The sequence below is a fragment of the Accipiter gentilis genome, chromosome 7 (assembly GCF_929443795.1).
Source record: "Accipiter gentilis chromosome 7, bAccGen1.1, whole genome shotgun sequence".
NCBI lineage: Eukaryota > Metazoa > Chordata > Aves > Accipitriformes > Accipitridae > Astur > Astur gentilis.
In genome coordinates this window covers 34,360,916-34,382,203 of record NC_064886.1, presented here as the reverse complement: position 1 = coordinate 34,382,203, position 21,288 = coordinate 34,360,916, and the positions used below count along the sequence as shown (strand labels likewise).

Below are 21,288 nucleotides of genomic sequence, written 5' to 3'. Positions count from 1 at the left end.
CAAATTTCTTCAGTTCTGGAAGAGGCATCTGTCCTGGCTGAGGACTACATCCACCCATGAGATGAAGTTGTATTTTGTATCATCCAGGAGAGAATTTTCTGGTGAGTTGAACAGACAGGGGAAAAAGCATTAATACATTGTCCCCAGATCTACCAGAAACTTGGAGCTGAAATCACAAAGAACTTTCAGATGAGAATTATTCTCTTTTTTCCTGGAGAAAATATGAGGAGCCAAAACAAGAAGCGCTGAATTATCTCCTCAGCTATATTAATCTACAGTGCTGCAGCATCAACACCAAGAACTGAACAGCACCAAACGCACACAAGAGTGCTCTCACAATACTGAGAGATGTGTGGGGGTTTTTTAAAGTAGCAAGTTTAGTTAAGATATTGCTGAAGTGGCTATTCATTCAAAGGTACTTTCACAAGTATAAGATGTCATTTTATAATCAGTTTCCAGGCAGGCATTTGCACTCCAGATTGTTTAGTCATCAAAGTGGCTATTTACTCAAAGGTACTATCATGCATATAAAAAGTCATTTTATAATCAGTTTTCAGGTAGGCATTTGCACTCCAGACTGTTCAGTCATCAGTGGAAACCACCTCTCAGATGCATAAAATCGACATAAGGACAATCAAAAACATAATACCAGCTAGTCAGGCACTAGGCCCATTTAAATCAGCTCAATAATCTGGAAATGAAAAAGCAGCACAGTGTTCTCAGGAAAGGCCTATTTTAAAATGAATCATTGTACACTGTTGAGGACATGTGACAAGCCTTAATAAGAAATGAGAGAAACACTGAATAACCACCCAGAACAAATTATATCTGAAAATGCAACAGAAAAATGATTGCTCCAAGTCAAATGTTGCACAACTTAGTTTTTTTAAGTGATGTTACTAAAGTTTGAAGATCTACCCTAGTTCCCGTTCTCACCGTACTTGCTATGTGCCCTTGACTTCTCAAATTGTAAGCTCAAGGGAGCGAAGGAGGATCACAGTTTTGCAGCTTAGATGCCAAGCAGAAACTGGACTTAAGGTAACAATTATACCTATGTGATTACTTTGCTGCTGTGTTTCTCTGGATTTGATAGAAGCTGGTTAGAGCAATGTTGTCTAATTCTGAGATGAAGAAACTGGGAGAACAAAATCTGAGACTGTTGTTACTCCTGACCCTGGTCCGCTGTCAGGAGGTGGCAAACGCATTTAAGTCCTCAGTGCTTCAAATGTACCTTTTGAAAGGGATACTGCTTTTTATATAGCTGCAGTACTTTTCACAGAGAAATGAGGTGGATTTATCAATTAATGTTTGCACAGCTGTTCCCTGAAAGGCAGCGTTAAGTATTGCTAGGACTATTTTCTTTTAGTAACATTTTGCCTGCTTACCAAAACTACAGGCATTGCAAAGAAAAAGATAATTTATCCCCCTCCTGTGTTTGGTTTGTTACCTTTCTATTTCTTAATGCTCACTGCATTCACACATATAACTTTTGTCTTAAACATCATATGGATCAGAAATTAATGTTAAAAATGGATTCTGCATGGCAGGGTTGTTCAGGGTCATTACTTGACACTGGGTCAGATTCTGCTTTCTTTATATCTATCATGGCTTCGCTGAGCATAGTAATTTTGGAGCTGTTTAGATGGTGTATCAAAGTAAATTTTTTGCATCTGAAAAAAATTTTTGAAGTGTTGTCTACTCTGCATTGTAGGGTTTAAATCACTCTAAATTCAAAAGAATTTTTTGCACAGAGCTACTTAGGAATACTGGAGAGGGTGCAGCAGACAGGAGGGGGAAAGACCATCAGAAAATACTTATTAAACTAAACTAAAGCTATCCAAAGTCAACTTTTCTGAAAAAAACTTTTGTGAAGAATGTGTTCTTAGTTTTCTTTCTCTGTTAGCCCAGCCAGTGCATCCCCGCGGGCATGCACCCATGCCAGCACCCCGCTCCCCAGGACACCGCAGGGCCGGGGCCAGCACCCACACACACATCAGGGGCAGGTTAAGATGAGCAAATGCCCCCCTTCAAGCTCCGTATTTCTCCCAATTGATTGAATACAGTATTTCAGATATTTCGTATTCCCTACATTTACATGGCTGCAGGCATGACAGCTGACGTTTGATTAACAACCAGCAAGAGCAAAATTTCCAGTACTCTGGAACGGAACAGATTATGTTCTGTAGTATGGATTTATTAGTAATTTTGTTAATATTTTCTGCTTTGATGAAACTCTCATTTTTGCATGGGATTTTTCATTTACATTTACATTGTTCAGTTTCCAACCAAGATGCTGTAAGCAAAAATAATCATTAAGTTTCCAGCTCAATCCACGATAATAATTTTGTTTCCAGCTTTTCTGACAATCTAGTATGCAAATTATCTGAACAATACAGACACAAACCTTTTAAAATGTATTTATTTTCTGGTGTATGATAGCCACTTTAAGCAAATTTCTCTCTTAGGATATCCCTTATCACTATTTCTAGCAGTATTTCTGGTTTTTAGATGCTGAAAGACAAAAATTCTCAAAAATTAGCATAAGATTTTAGCCCAATCAACCAGAAAAAATACATCATTTCAGCTACAATTGTCTCCTCATTTACCAAAGTCTCACACAAAAAACCTGGTTTAACTTCTATTTAACATGCAAGCATAGAACAAATTTATTTGCTAACTAAACTAACCTCGCATAAGCATTAATATACATTTTTAGAGGAGAAGTAAATGAGGTAAGAGGCAAATACCAGGAAAAAAACCCACAAATGTTCAAAAGAATATTTCATCAAACGTGTTTTCATTACATGGAGACCTTATTTATATTAGCTGTTCATCAACTTTACAGTTGATTACTTATCAAAACAACTTGTAAAATACAAACTTTTAATTAGTACAGTATTGTCTGTATCTCTACCTGACTTTTTTTAATAATTACTCCCAATCTGCGAGAAGAAACTACACTGTATGAGTCATGTGTCCCATAAATCAGTTTGAATACCAGACTTTCTCAGTTAACTGTCTATAGTACCCTGCAGACCAAGAGTTATTTGCTAAAATAATTCAACACATAAAATGAATAATGTTGGTGGAAAAAACCATCATTTGCTGAAAGAAAATTTAAGCGCAAAGCAAGAAGCTTAGCTATTTGAATAAACCATTCCCCTGCTAACTTTAAGGAACATTTATGGTCCCTGCTTAAATTGAAAGAAGTTTGAATTATTGGTCTAATCAGTTAGAGACAGAGAGGTAACTGGAGACTGTACATTAAGGTAGACCAGCGATGGGACCTCATGGCAGCATGCGACAGAGCGCCATGCATGGGACAGATCGGTCACCGCACAGCTGTGCTGTCCCCTTCTCCGAAAGCATGTGGCCGCAGGCGCCATTACTTGAAATGGTGCATCTTAGTTCCTTTTCTCAGTCCTGGCTGCCACAGCAGACGTGAAAAGAAACGAAAAGCCAATCCCTACATGTCATTCACCTGTCTGTCATCCGTCAGAAACTCTCTTGCTTCTGACTCCATGGGAATGCATTCCCCTGCTCAGGCATGGGAATATCTCTCTTCTGCTACTACCTCTGGCATTTCAAATGAGATCTGCTGGAAAGGAAAAATACCACGGCCAGAAAAGAGAAAGCATTTATTACAGCTTGTCAAGAGCTAACATCCATGGAACATGGCCTTCACACCAGGACAGTGCCCTTATCCAGTTACTGCTCGGCAGGGTCCTGCTTCTGAACTGTTTGTACGTGCTGCCAAAGAAGAGTATTCTTAAATACTGCGATGAATTCAGCTACGGATTCAACAGCAATGGACTTCCAGCTGCTGAATGGAAAACTTGCATGGTATCATAGAGGAAGTCTTCTCAGAGCCAGACTGTCCTATGGAGCAATGCACATCAAATGTCCCTAGAAAAGACAGCATTGCAAAGTGCTCGAGTGTGCAGTATTACTTCTCCCAAAATGAGAAATTGTGAAAGTTGCCAAAGACAAAGCAAGAGGCTTTTCTGTATCAGTCTGTGTTTGACCTACAGTGCATACCAGAGGGCAGACCAAACTCCACCAAATTGCTTCACAAAGGAACCGTGAACTTACCAAGGAGACTGGACAAGTATTAACAAGGAATTCATTAATAAGGTGTTAAAGGAAGAGAAGCCACCTCAAAATCTAAGAACACAAAGATGGACCTGCTGAGTGGAAGGGGTAGCTTAAGTTTCAGCTAAAATGTGCATATATTTAAAAAGATTGAGTCTAGCGTTTTCTGTATTAATGGCCAAGCTTTCAAACAAGGCCTGAACTGTGAAACACGTACAGGCCACCTCCTTCAAAGGACAGTTCGCATTTGCTGCATGGATCCTCATGAATAATCACAATATTACCACAGTCCCAGAGCTCCTATACAGATAACCGTACACTCGTTATGAATTTGAGCCTTCAATTTCCGATAAGCAGTGCCCCTGTGTGAGGATACCAAAGGTCCCGAAGTTGCTCTTACTAGTAATCACTCTCAGCAACAGCGTGAAGTACCCTGAGGAGTTTGACAGAGGGCACAGCAGGCTCTGAATTGAGCATTAATAAACAGAGAGGCAAATACTAGGAAAATATTACTGGGAAGACACAAAATTTCTCTTCACAAAGTAGACTTATACTGAGACCAGTATGCTTTAGTGGAGATTTGACTATTTAAGTTAAAAATGCTTTCTGCAAGGATATTTGTGAATGTATCACTTCCAGTGAAATTAATGGCAACTGAAGTGGGCAGTATTGTCCTCAGTCTTCCCAACTAATCTCTTCGCTACAGCAGTACAGGAGATGTCCACTGTACCAGAGCAACAAGAGAAAATGACTTTGTAAACAATACAGTCTGTTTTTTCCAAAACTGCGGTCTGTATTGGTTGACGTTAACCAACTGGTTTCCTTTGGTTATTATGTTTTGTAAAGTTATGAATAAAAGACAGGCAATCACAACAGAATCATATCAATGCCTTCCAGTTTCCAGTTGTAGAATGTTCATGTACACAAATAAAACAAAACAAAGCAACTAAATCTTACTCATTTTTCTAAAATTACTAAGCCAAAGTAAGTGCATAGAATAAAAATTTTTTAAAAAGCTAAATTAAAAGGTTTTATATTAGCCCATAAAACTGTATAAAACACAGCTTAGCTATTAAAAAGCAACTTCAGCGCCACCTTATTGGTCACTTCCCACACAATCACGAAGAAGAAATGTTCCTCAGCTTATGCACAACAATGTAGAAGACAGAAAAGTACAGGAGAGCAAAATTTCATGGTAAATAAAATCTTTTTACTGACAATGATACTGCACCACAGGAGAACATTGATTGCCTAGTTACCAAAGAGTAATTTTGGAAACATCTCAGCACCTTCCTGCTGAAAATATTAATTTAATCTTGCATCTAGCAACCTGTGTGATGTCAACTTCTCTATCACAATTAACGGTTTTATTTTTGATGTGCATGCTGACAGTTCCTAAAAGCTAATGGAAAGTAATTTATGTGTAATTTAAAGTCTGATTATTTGAGTGTTAAAGTTCCGTGACAGTTCTTTATATTGGGAAGGGGGAATTTAGTAAGAAAATTAATCAGCTTTGCTACATTAAAATAACTTCTCAATCTGATATGAAAGTCAGGCCTAAGGTTTGCAAATATTAACATATGATGCAAAAATATGGTTTCACCTGAGAATAATTTCACAAATTATCATTGCGTAGATGGTAAAACCTGAGAATAGGGGATAAAGGAACTTTCTATGTGGCTTCAAATGTTTCAAAAGACATGGAATTGAATCAATAAATGAGCTCTCTGAGCAAGATAATTTGCTATATTGTACTTGGAATTGATTGAAAATTTCACATGAATCATTTTTTCCACAAAAAAAACCCAGATTTTATTCTAAATCAATATTTTCCATATGAAGATATTGACTACAGCATATTTTGTGTCAGGGCAAGTCAAAACATTGCATTTGGGCTTGTCAAGCTGGAACATTTCATTTCAAGTTGAGTTAACATACACTTTGATCTGGCTCAGCCTTGGTGTTGCTTCCCATGGCTATTCTCCCCATGTGCTATGCTCTGCAGCCAGACTACACTTTCCATAATGCACAATAGGTGATCTTTGCTACTGAATCTTCTCTTCACATTAACTATGGTAGCTCAAGTGGATGCTGGCTTTTACGCTAGTTTTCAAAACTTGCACGTTTTTTATTTCATTAAAATATTTTTGTTGGTTTTTACAGTTACCATCTAGTTAAAACTGTTTCATGGAAGGAAGAAGCCTGATATTTCAAATTTTGATGCTAAGGCAGATGAAAAGAAATACAGAAAGTAATCAAACTTTCCTATAGAAGGAAAGTCCACTGCGCTTCTATGTGTGCTCTCTCTGATTAATCTGATTCTGTCATTACTTATATAGTTTTCATATTTTATATTACTTTCTAGGCTACAGAAGATGATGAACCACCTTATTCTACTTTTCTCCCTGTTCTTGGCTCCAGCATTTGCTGACAAAGAAAGTCAGAAAACAAACCAGAACTTTTCTTCAAACAATGCCAGTCATAAAAGACTGAAGAGAGACTGGATATGGAACCAAATGCATATCAAAGAAGAGATTGATACACCATTACCACACCACGTTGGCAAGGTAAATAGCAGTCTGCTAGCAACAAATAATTAGAAATGCAGGCAGCAAATGAGTATCTTGAAATGTATTACTTGTTTGCAGTCTAGGCAGAATAGAAGAGAAAAAAGGAAAAAGAAATGGAAATTAATACCAACACACTAATGTGTTAAAATCTTAAGAATGTGGACACAGAGTAAATCAAGAATAATGTCAAAGGGATTCTAATTCTTTTGAAGAATGCAAATAAATTTTAGAGAATGGCAAGTATGAAGCATCCGGAGTGCAGAAACAATTGTATTGCATGCAGGTGCACAGTTAGGAAGGAAGTCTGGTGGCTGATGTCTGTCAGGATTCTTCTGGCAGCTCAAGATTCTTTCAAAAACCTAGGAGATCAGCTAATAAAAACATATGCATTAAAAAACATACAGTTTACATCTCTCAGCTTGGATACAAAACATAAGGGCTAAGTTTAGGAACACTGTTACACAATCAAAAAATTTGTTTCACAGACTGAAAGAAAATAATTCTTTAAAATAATAACGAGCATTGACCTGCCTGTAAACTCATTTTCTTCAGGGCAACACTCATAAAGTCCTATGATTAACTGCATATCACCCAGACAAAGTTCTTCCAATCTAGTCTTTCAAATTGAACTACTTTGACACTTTTCAGATAAATGCAGTTGTACGTTTTCCTCCCATGTACAACAATCAGCATCTGTCAAGGCTGTCTCGGCAAAGTGAAACAGACCTTTCTGGATCAGTGCTGCCCGCTGGCAGAAAGCACGAGAGAAAGAGAAAAGAGGCCATAGGGTACTCTCAGCTAACACAGGGTATCTCTGTTTCATTTCAGACCAATTCAGTAGCAGATTGAGGAGAACGCTTCTATTCCTGGAGCTGTCCTAAATAAGAGTAATTCACTTTGTACTGTGCTCTGTGGTCTTTCAACAGTGGAATGCTTCTGATTACTTTTGCAATGGTTGTGTTCAGTGCATTGCATTTGCAGGATTGAACACTTGATAAACCCTTTAAAAAAGGCCACAGCAGCAGCGTGGCAGAACTGAGTGACAGCTACAGGAATATGCTGATACATTTTGATTTTATCTTTCATGACCTTGGATGCTTTCCTTTGTATGTTCATCCTCAGTTTTAGAGAAGGCATTCTTGGAAGTCTATACCTTTTACTCTAAATAAGTAAATAAAAATTGAGAAAGAAAGCACAGGCGACACTATCTTTGAGACGAGGGTGATGTTATTTCTCATGTTACATCTCCAGAGTTGTAAACTGTTCTTCAGCAGCCCTAGCAGCCAGAAGCATGATTAAGTATGTGGAATGAGGGAAGAAAATTTTAATGACACATTTCAAAATAGAAAACAGAAATGAAAGAATGTTCAACAGTAAAATAAATCAAATCTTGAATACCAAACAGCTGCAATTTATGATACCATCAGTAACAAAAGACTAGAAATTCTTGGTCAAACCCAGCAATTATTGATAAATAGCTTGTTGAAATAAGAATGCTGATATAGTGTATGGAAAATTGTGGTTTAAACCTTCTATCAGTGTCCATAGATGGGGGAAGGTATAGAAAGGGAAGAATCGTCAGATTATTTGCAGATTAAATAATGTGCAAAACCATTTGGGATTGGATTAAATCACATTTTAAAACTGATTAATGTTCATTCCTTTTACTCCATCCCTCTTGCACTGCATATAATCTGAAATTTTAAAATCTATGGGGTGGAAATTGAATCTTACTGTCATAGCATGAGCCTAAAGACCGACTATAAAAAAACTGCAAGTGACTGAACACAAGAAAGCTGTCAGCTATGGCAGGAATTCTGCTAAATGCTACGTAATAGAGACTTACGCTGAATAATGTCAGTAGCTGTGAATATAGATTTGATTCTGTAATTCTGTGAAATCTAAGCAAAATCTCTGCTAAGTTCAGAAGGTTACTTGCAAACAAGAATAGTTCAAACTGAACCTGGTGGCACTTGTTATTTCAGACATAATGATGTTAATGATTTGTATGTGTTAACTGCATGAACAATTTATATCTTTAGGAAATACGAGATATGATCTAAAAAAAAATGTTTCTTGATATAAGCAAGCAAGTTTCAGTCTGGATCCAAGTTTCATCCTATCACCCTGCATGCTTGCAGCTGCTGTGGTGGTCAGCAATACTGCAGCTGACATCAAAAGTCTTGATGGCTATTCTGGTTTGAAACTGAGTCTGAAGAAGTCCTGATCATGTGTATCTTCTGGTAGAAACTGTGTTGCATCCGGATACCAAAGCCCACTTTTATCTCTTTGAATTATACTTTCCTTCTAGATCACATCAAGTGTAAGGAACAACAATGCTAAGTATATTATTGAAGGGGAATATGCCAACACCATTTTTAAAGTAGAAGAAACCAGCGGTGACGTATATGCGTTTGAGAGGCTAGACAGAGAAAAGAAAGCAGAATATGAGCTGACAGCTCTCATCATTGACAGAAGAAACAACCAGTCTCTGGAACCCCCATCTAAATTCATTATCAAGGTTTATGATATCAATGACAATGTCCCCGTGTTTGTACAAAAAGTATTCAATGGATCTGTCCCAGAAATGTCGCCAGTAGGTAAGTTCTTCCATCACTCATTTCCCTTCATGTCTCTGGATAAAAAGCAGAATTTATACTAAATTTGCTGTTCGAAAATCCTTTTCTAGGAACCTCGGTCACCAAAGTGACAGCTGTAGATGCTGATGACCCTACAGTTACAGGTCATGCCACAGTTACCTACCAAGTCATTAAAGGAGACGAATACTTCACAGTTGATGACGCTGGTAGGTCAGATAAGCACATGTCCTTACACTTTGTCCTTACCTTACACTTTGAAGAAAACGCAGGTTTAAGCCTTTGTCATTCTCGAAAAGGCAGATAATAACTCAAAAATATAATTTTAACCATAATTTAGAAAGATTTTTCATTCACACTCTCACAATGCCACTGTCTGCATCTGGAAATGAACTAATAAAGCCAGGATATCAGGTGCCATGAACTAAGCAAGAAAACAAAAAGTCATTTTTTTCCCACTGATGAAGAGACTCACTAGGAGCTAATAGCTAAGTTTATGTTTTCAGTTTAGCATAGTTACCATTCCTTTGACGAAACAGGAAAAGGGAATACATAAATTCTGAAGCAGCATTCAATAATCAACAGCCATTTGCTTTCCTAAACTTTCTTGTTTAAATTTCACCCAGTTCTAAAAATAATGTCAGTATCTCTTGCAACCATTGTACTCCTCTGGAGCAAATAGCTCAGATAGAGGTGCTCAGACAAACTCTCTGGATGCTGTAGTGGCCAAGTTTAGACATCATTAGACTGCTTTTAAGCAGCAAAGATCAGTTTAAAGGAATGTATTGTAACAAATCTCCCAAATATTCCATCATGTAGAAAGATTTCTAACATTTCTAGCCTTAGAAAAATACCACTGTAAAAATACTACTTAAAGCTGAAAGTGTGGCATAAGACAAAAATTTGCTGGCAAAATTAGGAGATGTTGGACATGCTGCAAAATCTAATCATATTCAATGTCATTTTTTGAAAGGTGTGATTTCTACAACAAGGGCTGATTTAGACAGAGAGAATCAATCAACATATGAAATTATTGTTAAAGCAAAAGATGCTCCAGGGTCTTCTGGGGATTCAAGCACAGCTACAGTCATTATTACTTTAACAGACATCAATGACAACTTCCCAGTATTCAAACACCGTAAGTATAATGCAAGCGCTGTATCATTTGGAAAACAAGGGTTGACACAACTGTAACGAATCCATGTCAGAGATCATCACCATTCAACTTTTCTTAAAAGTTGACAAGAGAATCTTACATATTCAGAAGGTCTTCTGCATTTCAGCCGTAGCTACATTTCCTGGCTGATGCACACCTAGAGAAGAAAATAAAAATCAGTAGTAATTTAATCACTTTGTACAAGATCTTGACAATTTTGAGAATTAATTATACTTTTATAAGAAATACATCAAAGTGCTGTCTGTAGAGACACATAATGCTGAATTCTCAATGACATATTTTTCCGTACATCCATAAACTAAGAACATTTTTTAACTAAGTTCTAACTTCCATGTACACACTCTTTATGTCTTTTTTATTGTTGGTTTTGTTTTGTGTTTTTTTTTAACAGCATCATTTCACTTTAAAGTTCCTGAAAACATTTCAGTAGGAGGAGAAGTTGGCAGAGTCAAAGTAGAAGATGTTGATGAACCACAACATAGAAATACGAAATACAGTTTTGTCAGAGGAGATTACAGGGACACCTTTGAAATTGTAGCAAATCCATTCACAAATGAAGGAATCATTAGGCCAAAGAAGGTACTTTTCCCAGTAACAAAGATGATTTTTTTTTTTCCCCCATGTGTTTGATTCAGTTTGGGACCAGTGGCAGGAAAAAATGGAAATGTGTGGAAGTCAGCATGAAATACATTCATCCTGAAAACCCTACTCTGTAAGCTCTGTGAGAAGGTGATTTACTAGTCCATTTCAACTGCCAGTCCTGGGAAAATCTAGAATTACTGCAGGGTGCAATGGGGACTACGTCAGATGTTCAGGTTACATGCTTCAGGCTCCTCTCAAACTTCAGGTACTTGGATGTTTCAAAGAGTCAGAGATTTTGAGTTGAACCAACTGACCAAGTCAAAGAATCTTTCCCTTCTGCAGCCCAAGTGAAACCAAAGCAGAAAATGTGAACAAGTCCATCTCACCACTCTTCTAAAAGTGTTCTTTACAGTTTGGCACATGGTCCAATCTGAGCCACAGCTCCTTTACTTTCCTCAGGGTCTTTTCAGAGCTTCCCCACTAATTCCTTGTAATTCTTTAAGAGGGCCCAGACTCTCCAAAGCCTTTATTATGGTTTGCTCTTTTTTTTTTAATTCTCACACCTACTGGATTTGTACCAAGGGACATTCCTGCATTACACAGAGCACTGCCAAGCCAAGAGTTCATTGATTTCATTGACTTACAGTTTAAAAAAAAAGAGGAGGGAGGTCTATAAATCACCTCATGTAATCCTCAGATTGACAGGAATGTGTTTTTCACTTCCAAATGTCTCTCTCTAACTGTTAAGTCTAAAAATGTCATTAAGAAGAGAAAACTTTAAGGAAAAAAAGTACCAAGTACTCCAAGACCGGCAGTAAAGTCTTCAGCTGTGGTCACACTAGGTGTAAGCAGCTTGCGTTCACCAAACGCAGCCCTTCTCCTGGTCTTTCCAGGACCTGAGGAATGCATTGCTTGCAACTTCTGCCCAGAGGAGGAGCAATAAGAGACCCCACACATACACACACTGGAATCAGCTCATCTTTTAAAATGCAGTGGGCAAAGTTCACCCCACTGTTTTGTAACATTATTTTGGCCATGCACATGTAATAATTTTAAATATGCAGCCATATGAGATAAAATTTCAGCTGCTAGATAAGCACTATCACTTCCATTTACAATGTCTACTCAAAGAGAAAAACAAGAGTCACTACAATTAACTACTGTGCTACTGTGTATAATCTTAGGCAACAATGCAAAGGGACCCAAACTTTGAAATGAGCGATAGCTTGGGCATTTCTTACTGCCCTAGCTCCTGCCTTCCTTCCATTGTGTGACTCCTCCTATAATCTCAGTCAATGGGAAAAACAAGGAAACAGATGTCGTTTATCACTAAATGCCCCAGCTATCAGTCAGCACAGCTATGAAGTCTGTCCTGAATGACTTCAGAACAGAAAGCCTAGCCAAGAAGAGGAGAATCTGGTCCCCAGCCATTGAGAAAAAGGAGCTAAACAAGTTTTGGTAGTTACAGAATTATAAAAACAAAATTACTTAAACCAAGAAATAATTGCTGAACTTAGAATACTGGATGAATCTGTTCAAAACCAGAAGTTGCTCAAGCCACTCTATGAAAGAGAAGTTCAGTTTGGAAATGCTCTCTCCCAACAGTCTAGCTAAGGTGCAATCTGGTAATATTTCCAAACATGAATTAGTGCACAGAGCTTAAATTTGCATAGATAGCTAATGCAAAGTTTACTTAGACATCTCCAAAGGAAGAATATCTGTGTTTGACTCTTTTTTAGCCCCTGGACTTCGAAAAAGTAGCAGAATACAGGTTTGACATTGAAGCAACAGATCCCACAGTTGATCTTCGCTATTTTAAATCCGGTGGCTCTAGGAGCATTTCAACAGTCACCATTGAAGTCACTGATGTTGATGAGCCTCCTGTCTTCACTAAACTACCATATGAATTTAAAGTAAGGGAAAATGATCCAGAAATAAGAACACTTGGTTCAGTTTGGGCCCACGACCCTGATGCAGCTAAACGGAAAATCAGGTAATACACCACCAGCTTTAGTAATTCTATTTTAAAGTAGAGAATTTGTTAATGGTTCCAAGAATTTGACAAAGAACTGAGACTTTGGCCCTATTTTTCAGAATCTGCATGCCAAAAAAAAATTTTTTGATGTTTCCAGCACTGCAGCCATGGTTATATATGATAACCAACAAATATGAACATAAATTACATTTACCCATGTAATTACCACATAAACTTACTGGTAAAACATTTGCACATTTACAGGAAAATGCATAATCCCGGATATCTTTACATGGTTATAATTTACCGTTACATTTTTTTATAGTAATAACTCTCCCAAGCATGTGCTTTGAAAAGAAAATAGACTTCTGAAAGAGCAAAAGATAGTAATCTAGAAACTTTTTTCCAACAGATATATTTCGCTCTCACAGCTTGCATAATTTTAGGGAAATATTCTGAGACCACCTGGTCAAGATATTAATGTAATTTGTCACACAAAACCTCCCTGACCTTCCACTATGAAGAACTGAAGTGGAAACACAGTATTATCACTCTTGCATTGACATATCTGTTTTTAAACAAAATACAGATTTATTCGACGAAGAGCTAGTCCTAATGGAGACTATATTAGGGTATCCGATACTGGAATTATTCAACTTCCCAAGCCCCTGGACAGAGAATTCAGTTCCTCATACAACATCACTGTAGCAGCTCAGGAAATCCTTGAAGATGGTAAGTGCTATCCAATTCTCCATTTGAAAGAAATCAGTGTACAACTTTACAGCAGGACTGTAGCTTATCAAAAAGGAAAGCCACGACCCGACAGTCTGTTTCCACTGAGCTACGAATGAAAGGGATGCTTGCAGGGTATGAACAATAATCTTCCAAATCAAATGAGTACCTACAAATAGGTCAAATACAGTTTTAAGAATTGGCCCCTAGCTATTTATGCTGAAAATGCATTCAGTTTGTTACAAGGAATAGAAAGGGCATGAGGGGAGGAAGCAGCTTGGGAAACCAGGGTAAGCCTGTGGTTAGAGCAGAGACATGCCAGCCAACTTCACCCTCTTACACAGAGTTACAAAATCCCCCCTCCCACGCTGCCGCTCGGGGAGCATCGCTGCACAGGCATTCCCACGTAGCTTCACTTGGGTTCAGGAAACAGGGCAGGCCCGGGGGCCAGTCCCAAGTCAGTCTGGGGGAGGCCGGCCTTTTCTGGAGGGTGAAAGTTATTTAAGAATATAGACATGGCCTGTTCTGTACCTGTTGCTTTAGTGCAAGGGAACGATGCTGGATCCCATAGCCACACAGTGTGAAGAATAAGGAAGCAATTGCCATTTTCTTCCTCATAGAACCTTGATAATTTAGCCCAATAGTAGAGTTTTAGGAAAATATTTGGATCTGTCAAAGGCAAAGTTTAATTTTATGATGGAGGTAGAACCTCTCCATGCACGTCATGCAGGAGGCACAGAGGTGGACGCAAACAGTGGAAAGGTGGGACTAGACAGCACTGAGATTCCAGGCATCTCAGAGACCTGTACTGTTGTTGTCATTTCAGGCCGTCTTTCTGACAGAGAATCACATGCCCAAGTTCATGTAATAGTTACTGATGAAAATGATAATGCTCCAGAACTTGTTTATCCCGAGGAACCCAGGGTGTGTGAAAATGCTGCACCAGGAAAGGTGAGACAGGAGGAAGAGTTTCTCCCTTAAACCTGAATTATCTACTTGCAAGCTCGAGCAAAAGATGTCTTTTAATAAAAGTTAGTCTCAGTTTTCATACCGAAGCACCCGATCATTTCACTGCTTTCCAAAACATCAATGGTCAGAAATCTCTCTTCAGGACTTTACACTGTTGGAATATTGACTTCTTTCTGCTTATGCACATGGGCTGCACAGTTCCTCTCCCTCCAGACTTTTGAGTATGTACGTGCATTAGCAGTCAAGCGTCACAGAGCAAAAATTAGCAATTCAGTTTTATCACACAAATGTTCATACATGATACTGAGAATGAAACCATTTCAAAATACTAAGAGAAACATTGCTGCATAAAACGTTATTGTAGTATTCATCAGAGTGCAAGTATCTGCATGCACAAATAGTGTTAGTATTTCTGGGTTTAGATGTTTGGCCTCAGAGACAAGTATTTAGCCCGTACATGTGATGTCTGTTTAATTAAGAGACTTTGTCACAGACTGGACTCTCTAATGGAATCTGTTAGAACACACAAGGTATTATTTCACCATTAATTTATTTTTTTAAATACCTTTAGATCATAATCATACACATTTTTTATATTCTCTACATCTAATCTACCCCAGGTTGAGGTTTTCAAAAACAAGCATGTAATTCAAGAGTGGCAGTCTCAATGATATTCAATGAATGAGAGTCCTACTTCTAAGTAAGTTGAACACTTTAGAAGACAGCCATCTTAGGAATTTAAATGAACCATATGTCTTTGAGCATAAGACTTTTTTAATGCTTTAATTACACAAGACTTCCTCTTCTGTTTCCCACTTGTGAGTAAAGGGGCAAGACTGCTCTTTTTTAGGACCTACAAGGAAATTACTTGCCTTGAAAGAACTTGAAGAGGAGCATCACAGGATATATTTGCCCTGCCCTTTACTGAAGGGTTATATAGGATACACAGCCTAGCTCTAACTTAAATACTGTAAGCGGTTTTATCACTGGGGGCAATGTATACTGAAAATTATGATCTCTTCCATCTTCGTAGGTCATCATCAGGATTTCAGCTACTGACAAAGATGAAATATCACCTAGAGGTTTCTTCAAATACTCCCTGGCCACAGAAGATAGCAACTTCTCCTTGGTTGAGAACTATGGTAGCGTATCCCTGCAATGCGTTTTCTCAGCTAGCCAAAGTGAGACACTAGGACACAGGGAAGAAAAGCTGTAGCAATGACCTATGATTGGTGTAGCTGTGCTAAGTAACAATTTATTTTTACAGGCTTAATTTACTGAAAAAAAATGTTTGTTGCCACCCAAGTTTCACTTGGTTCTCTGAAGGCTAGCTCTGTCTAAGGGGAAGATGTACCAGCTGACTGATGATCTATAAGGAAAATCTAGTAGAGATTATCACTTAATTAGATGTCGTTACTTCTTCCAGATAACACAGCTAATATCACTGTCAAATATGGACAGTTTAATCGTGAACTTGCCAAAATCCACTACCTGCCTGTCATCATCTCGGACAACGGTGATCCTGAGCTCAGCAGCACAAATACTCTTGTCATCAGTGTCTGCAAGTGTAATGAAAAAGGCAACTTCACTTTTTGTGAGGAAAGAGCTAAACAAGTTGGAGTTAGTATACAAGCACTGGTGGCAATTTTCATCTGTATCTTCACAATCATTGGTAAGTATTTGACTTTTGTAATGTTCTCTGACTTAAAATGTAGGGATTGTTTTGTTTTGTTTTTTCTTAACTGAGATCTACAAAAGCTTTGTGGCTATAAAATGGTCACAAAGTCAGAAATACTGCAACTATTTGATTCATGTCACTTGCTCTTTCTATTTGGCCTGTTAGCATAGTTTCAGCTACAAAGCTCTTCATTCTACTGGCAAGGCTGAGTCACTGGAAAGGTTATTGCACGTATGCATAATATACTTGATTTACTGTTACTAGGCTCACATGCAGCTATAAAACAGGAAATTTGTGCTGGGGCAATAACAATAGGATTCCTGTTGCCAAAGGTTGAACTAGTCTGGAAACCTTTTCAACAGTACAGCGAACATATATACATAAATAAATCTGTAACAAATCAGCAGACCAGTACCTATTTGCTGTATTTGGAATCTATCAGAGAAGGGGCAACATTTTTTCTTGCTTGAGAAGAGGCCTCCTTTGCAATTACCACATAAGTAGCATTTGATGCCTGGCATTAAAAGATTTACCAGTTCAAGGCTGCAGTTGATTCAATGAATTTTTGACACTATGAATTTGTACTTGTGATTCCAGCTCAAGAGTCAGTTGTACAATTCCTGTACAGACTGAAGTGCTTTGAGAACACACAAATCCTACAGTTAAACAGTATTTTACACTATTTTCTTAATAAATATTTGTTTTAAAAAATTCACTGTGGAAAAAAAAACATTTCAGACTGTGTTACATATCTTAAATGCAATTTGGTTTACTTCCTTACTTCTCTATTTACATGTGCTCATCTAAGTTTTCTTTGCAGTAATCACATTGCTAATTCTTCTAAGAAAGAGACACAAGAAGGATTTGAGTGGTCTTGGGAGGAATGTGGCAGAGATTCATGAGCAGCTTGTCACTTACGATGAAGAAGGTGGTGGTGAAATGGATACCACCAGCTATGATGTGTCTGTACTCAACTCTGTCCGCAAGAATGGTATAAAGCCGGAAGCAGTTCCCTCTCCATATGCACAAGTCCAAAAGCCTCCTGGAAATATAACTTCTGGTGCTGGAGAAATGGAAATGATGATTGAGGTTAAGAAGGATGAAGCCGACAATGACAGGGATTTGCTGCCATATGACACACTTCACATTTATGGCTATGAAGGTGCTGAGTCCATTGCAGAATCTCTCAGTTCTTTGGAATCAGGCTCCTCAGACTCAGATATTGATTATGACTTTCTAAATGACTGGGGACCCAGGTTTAAAATGTTAGCTGAGCTGTATGGATCAGAACCAAATGAAGATTTTGTGTATTAAGTTCAAATTAGCCATGAATTTTCTCCCTCCCACTACAGATAGACTTCAAGAGCCTGCCAATGGCCAAAGAAGAACTCGCAGCTCTTCATCCAAGCCGTACTATGATTTCAAACAGACATGAAAAAAAAACCTGACAGCAGTAGGTTTAAAAAGAAACACATGGATCATGTATATTGACTTCCCCCAGCACTGCTATCCTTGCTAACATTCAGTTCTTTCCCCAAAATTGCTGCTCGAGGACCTGCTCGAGCCTTCTAGGACACAACTCCTCTCCCTATCCAGACAGACACTTCTCCTTAAAAAGTGGTTTTGTCCCCAGTTTCTCCTTCATTCCTCTCCTCCTCTACTGTTTTCATCTACATGCATTCAAGGTCACCATCCGCTGGAACAGAGAGGTTCGCTGGCATTGGGAAGGAATGTTTTGAATAACCTCCTGTATCTCCAGCCAGCTGGTTTGCCTGGCCCTCTTGTAACATCTTTATTGATATTCCACGCTTATGCTTACCCAGCAGAGGAGAGGAGGAACATATGGTCTATCACTTAATATCAGAAATTATTCCATCACTTTCAAAAAGAGGCATGATTTTTCCTTCTTTCTAATCTATTAATTATTCTTGCTTTATAGTCTTCTACTACATATATGAGTTACTAAAGATAAAATTAGACAGGATTTTTAGATCCACAATCTGGCTTCATCTGTCATTTTTAACAGCCTGATGATGATTTCAGGTACCTTTCTGGCATGCTAGAATTTGCTCTAGCTAGCAGCAAAATTGGTTTTTCTTTCTGTAAATAGGATCTCAGTGTTACTCAATGGAACATATCCTGCAGGGCAGGAAATGTGAAGATCAGGGGAATGTTAAGACTCCAATACTGTAAATCTCTCTAGATGGCAACATAGGCCTCATTAGATTTCTAAAGAGTTTGAGTAGGTATTTTATTCAACATTATTAAAGCAATTGTATTTTTTCAGGGACAAACAAATGAAGGGCCTCATTACTGTGAAACTGTTTTGATTTTTTTCTAAGCAGGTACTGTAAAACGGGTATTTTCCACCAAGGAAAATATTGTAGACTTCCAAACCAAAATGCTACACACCCACTCATTTGTCTGCATAAAAGAACCGCAAATGTAAGTAAGATTTTGGAGCTGCAACTACTACGTCCCTGGTAAGCATGTGTTCCGTTTCTGACCTGATGAAGAGCCACAGAATGAACAGAATGAAACTTCCCATGCAGGAAGTTACCCAGCCAAATACGTTTTGTAAAAAGCCGGTCTCTTAGGACAATAGCCTGTCTCTGGCTTCTGGCAATGCAGATTCCCATTGCCTTCAACAGGAACAGAGCCCTACCACACAGATACTCAATTTTGCAGAATCTGTACTGGAGCTGTACGTATTAGTTTAGTTGATTTGATTATTTAAATTTGGTAGCTAACCAAATAACACTAAATCTTTTTTTTTTTTTTTTTCGTAAACCATTATAGTGGAACCTCACAAATTTGCTTTTCACTTATTCATGTCATCTCCAGTTTACACTCCTTTCCCCCAAAACGCTTTCTTGGCAGGAAATAGCAATGCACTATAATATGGTCTCACATCAGTCCTCACTACTGTAAAAAGTTGTCCAATACAGTACTTAGCTGGACACTAATGCCTACTATCATCAATAAAGTAAACACGCAAATTTTCAAATATGAACTAAAGGAAAACTAAGTAGAATTCTGTCCATCAGTCAAATCAGCTTTGGACCACATCCTTTATAAAAGAAGTACATTTTGGGATGACAGTCTTGGTTTTATTTTTAATGTGTTCATTCTCTTCTGTTTTGCTTAATCCAGTCAACAGTGTATGCTATTGAGGTTCCACATGTTAGTGTATTATAAAGAATGCTAACTAATAATACTTACAGTTTAAGGTTTTCATCAGTAACTAAGGCATTGGCTATCAACGGGTAAAGTTAGTTATGAAATTATTTAGTGCAGTAAGTAAAGTACTTCGGTAAGCATCATCCAGATAGTATTACCTGTAATCGCGATTTTTAAGCCTATTTTCTAAAGCTATTTTAAGGAACACTGTATCAAGTTCCACTGTATAAAGATGTTTGCACTGGATAGTTTCTTTTTATATTCCTGTACTGTATTTTTTTTTTTTTTACTACATAAAAGCCAATCTCAAGTTTGGATTTTCTGTGCATTAATGAGTTTCACACAGAAGGCAATACCAGGCTTTGTACCACAGTGAACTCAACCATAAAAACACCGGTACCTAGGCTCTAAATGAACTCAGACTAGACACGAATTCACCAAAGAACTCTCTGTAAAAGAAGTGTTCTCCCACTCTTTGGAAAGCTGTCAGTAAAGCTCCTGGGGTAAGGAAGAGAAAAGCCCCAACAGTCCAGTCTGGTTTCAGCAGCTGGTAAGGTTGAACCCTCTGACTTTGGAGGGCTCACGTCTGCCAGTGCTACAGGATGCATTCAGTTTCTGAGCAGATGTTTGGTATTTTAGCAGCCAGTCATCAGGGTGATTTTGAACCACCATGTTTACTGAGATCCTGCCCTTTTTTCCTACTAGAAAAGTACTCCTCTCAAATGGTAAAGGACACACTGCAGAACAGAAAGTACTAACACCGTGGGTGAGTACGTACCACCCACCTCTGGGGGAACTACGCATATGCCCACTACCTGAGTGGTCTATCAGTGCTACCTCAATGGGAAAAAAGAATGACACCACCACCACCTGCTGTCGTCATCTTCTCTGATCTGCTGCTACAGATAGATGCAAGCAGGATTACTCTGTAGTACACAAAGAGCTCCAACTTTCTCACAGTCCAGGATTTAGATTGGACATGATAGAACAGTACACACCTGCGACAGAAAATTACCCCTAAATTTGCAGCTTTAGATAGCACATTTTCTTACCATTTCTTTTCACTACTAACAATGACTACCCCAATATATTCCCAAGATTATGCTAGTGCTTTAAAAAAAAAAAAATCACATCAATTTTCCCCAGATATGGCACTTATAATTTACAAAGCCTGGAATAAAGCAAAAAAGTTCAATTCCTTCACTGCTAATTGCCATGAGCAAACTCCAGATCAAACACACTTTAGCACAAGTTGTATTAAAAACACAATAGATGTGCTAATTATGTTATAATGAAATGCATTTTTCCATAGAAAGAATTTGATTAAACAGCTACTTGCAACTTGTATCGGAGATTCTCATAAAGGTTTTCATTATTCATTTAATTAATATGCATTTTAATCTCTTATCCCTAAAAATATATCATAAATTATTATTTTATTAACATTCAGGCACAGAAGTTCATGCCATTTAATAAAGGTTTTTTACTCCCACACCATTAGAAATTTTTATGAAATAATGACTTGTGATCAGAATCCTTGATATGTATCAAAGCAGAAATGAAAAGATGAATATTAACACCTGGCACACTGCCACACTTCCCAGATAGGTCAGGTGAGCTAAGGTCCTGTTATCAAAACAAATTTCCACTGTTCAGAGAAAGAAAGAACAATTGTATCTGGCATTACCCAATTACAGTCCAGTACTACTGATAGACTATCAGGAAGAATGTAACAG

At 38.0% G+C, this 21,288-nt stretch overlaps 1 protein-coding gene across 1 annotated transcript; it reads left to right on the top strand.

The window, feature by feature from the left end:
• The first annotated feature begins 980 nt into the window (after positions 1 to 980).
• On the top strand, positions 981 to 19,869 carry CDH5 (cadherin 5). Its single transcript, XM_049806538.1, has 12 exons — positions 981 to 1,038; positions 6,458 to 6,659; positions 8,974 to 9,262; positions 9,352 to 9,468; positions 10,233 to 10,397; positions 10,828 to 11,015; positions 12,758 to 13,011; positions 13,583 to 13,725; positions 14,552 to 14,676; positions 15,728 to 15,836; positions 16,121 to 16,366; positions 17,193 to 19,869. Exons 2-12 carry the CDS (start codon positions 6,468 to 6,470, stop codon positions 17,684 to 17,686), a joined length of 2,322 nt encoding a protein of 773 aa, XP_049662495.1. The 5' UTR covers positions 981 to 1,038; positions 6,458 to 6,467; the 3' UTR covers positions 17,687 to 19,869.
• Positions 19,870 to 21,288: the final 1,419 nt, after the last annotated feature.

What these genes read in the sequence shown, in the direction of transcription:
- CDH5 (XM_049806538.1), top strand. Translation starts at nt 6,468, where the DNA reads ATGATGAACCACCTTATTCTACTTTTCTCCCTGTTCTTGGCTCCAGCA. An exon ending in CTTCACAGTTGATGACGCTG is followed by an intron (nt 9,469 to 10,232) that starts GTAGGTCAGATA and finishes ATTTTTTGAAAG; the next exon opens with GTGTGATTTCTACAACAAGG. An exon ending in CTCCTTGGTTGAGAACTATG is followed by an intron (nt 15,837 to 16,120) that starts GTAGCGTATCCC and finishes TACTTCTTCCAG; the next exon opens with ATAACACAGCTAATATCACT.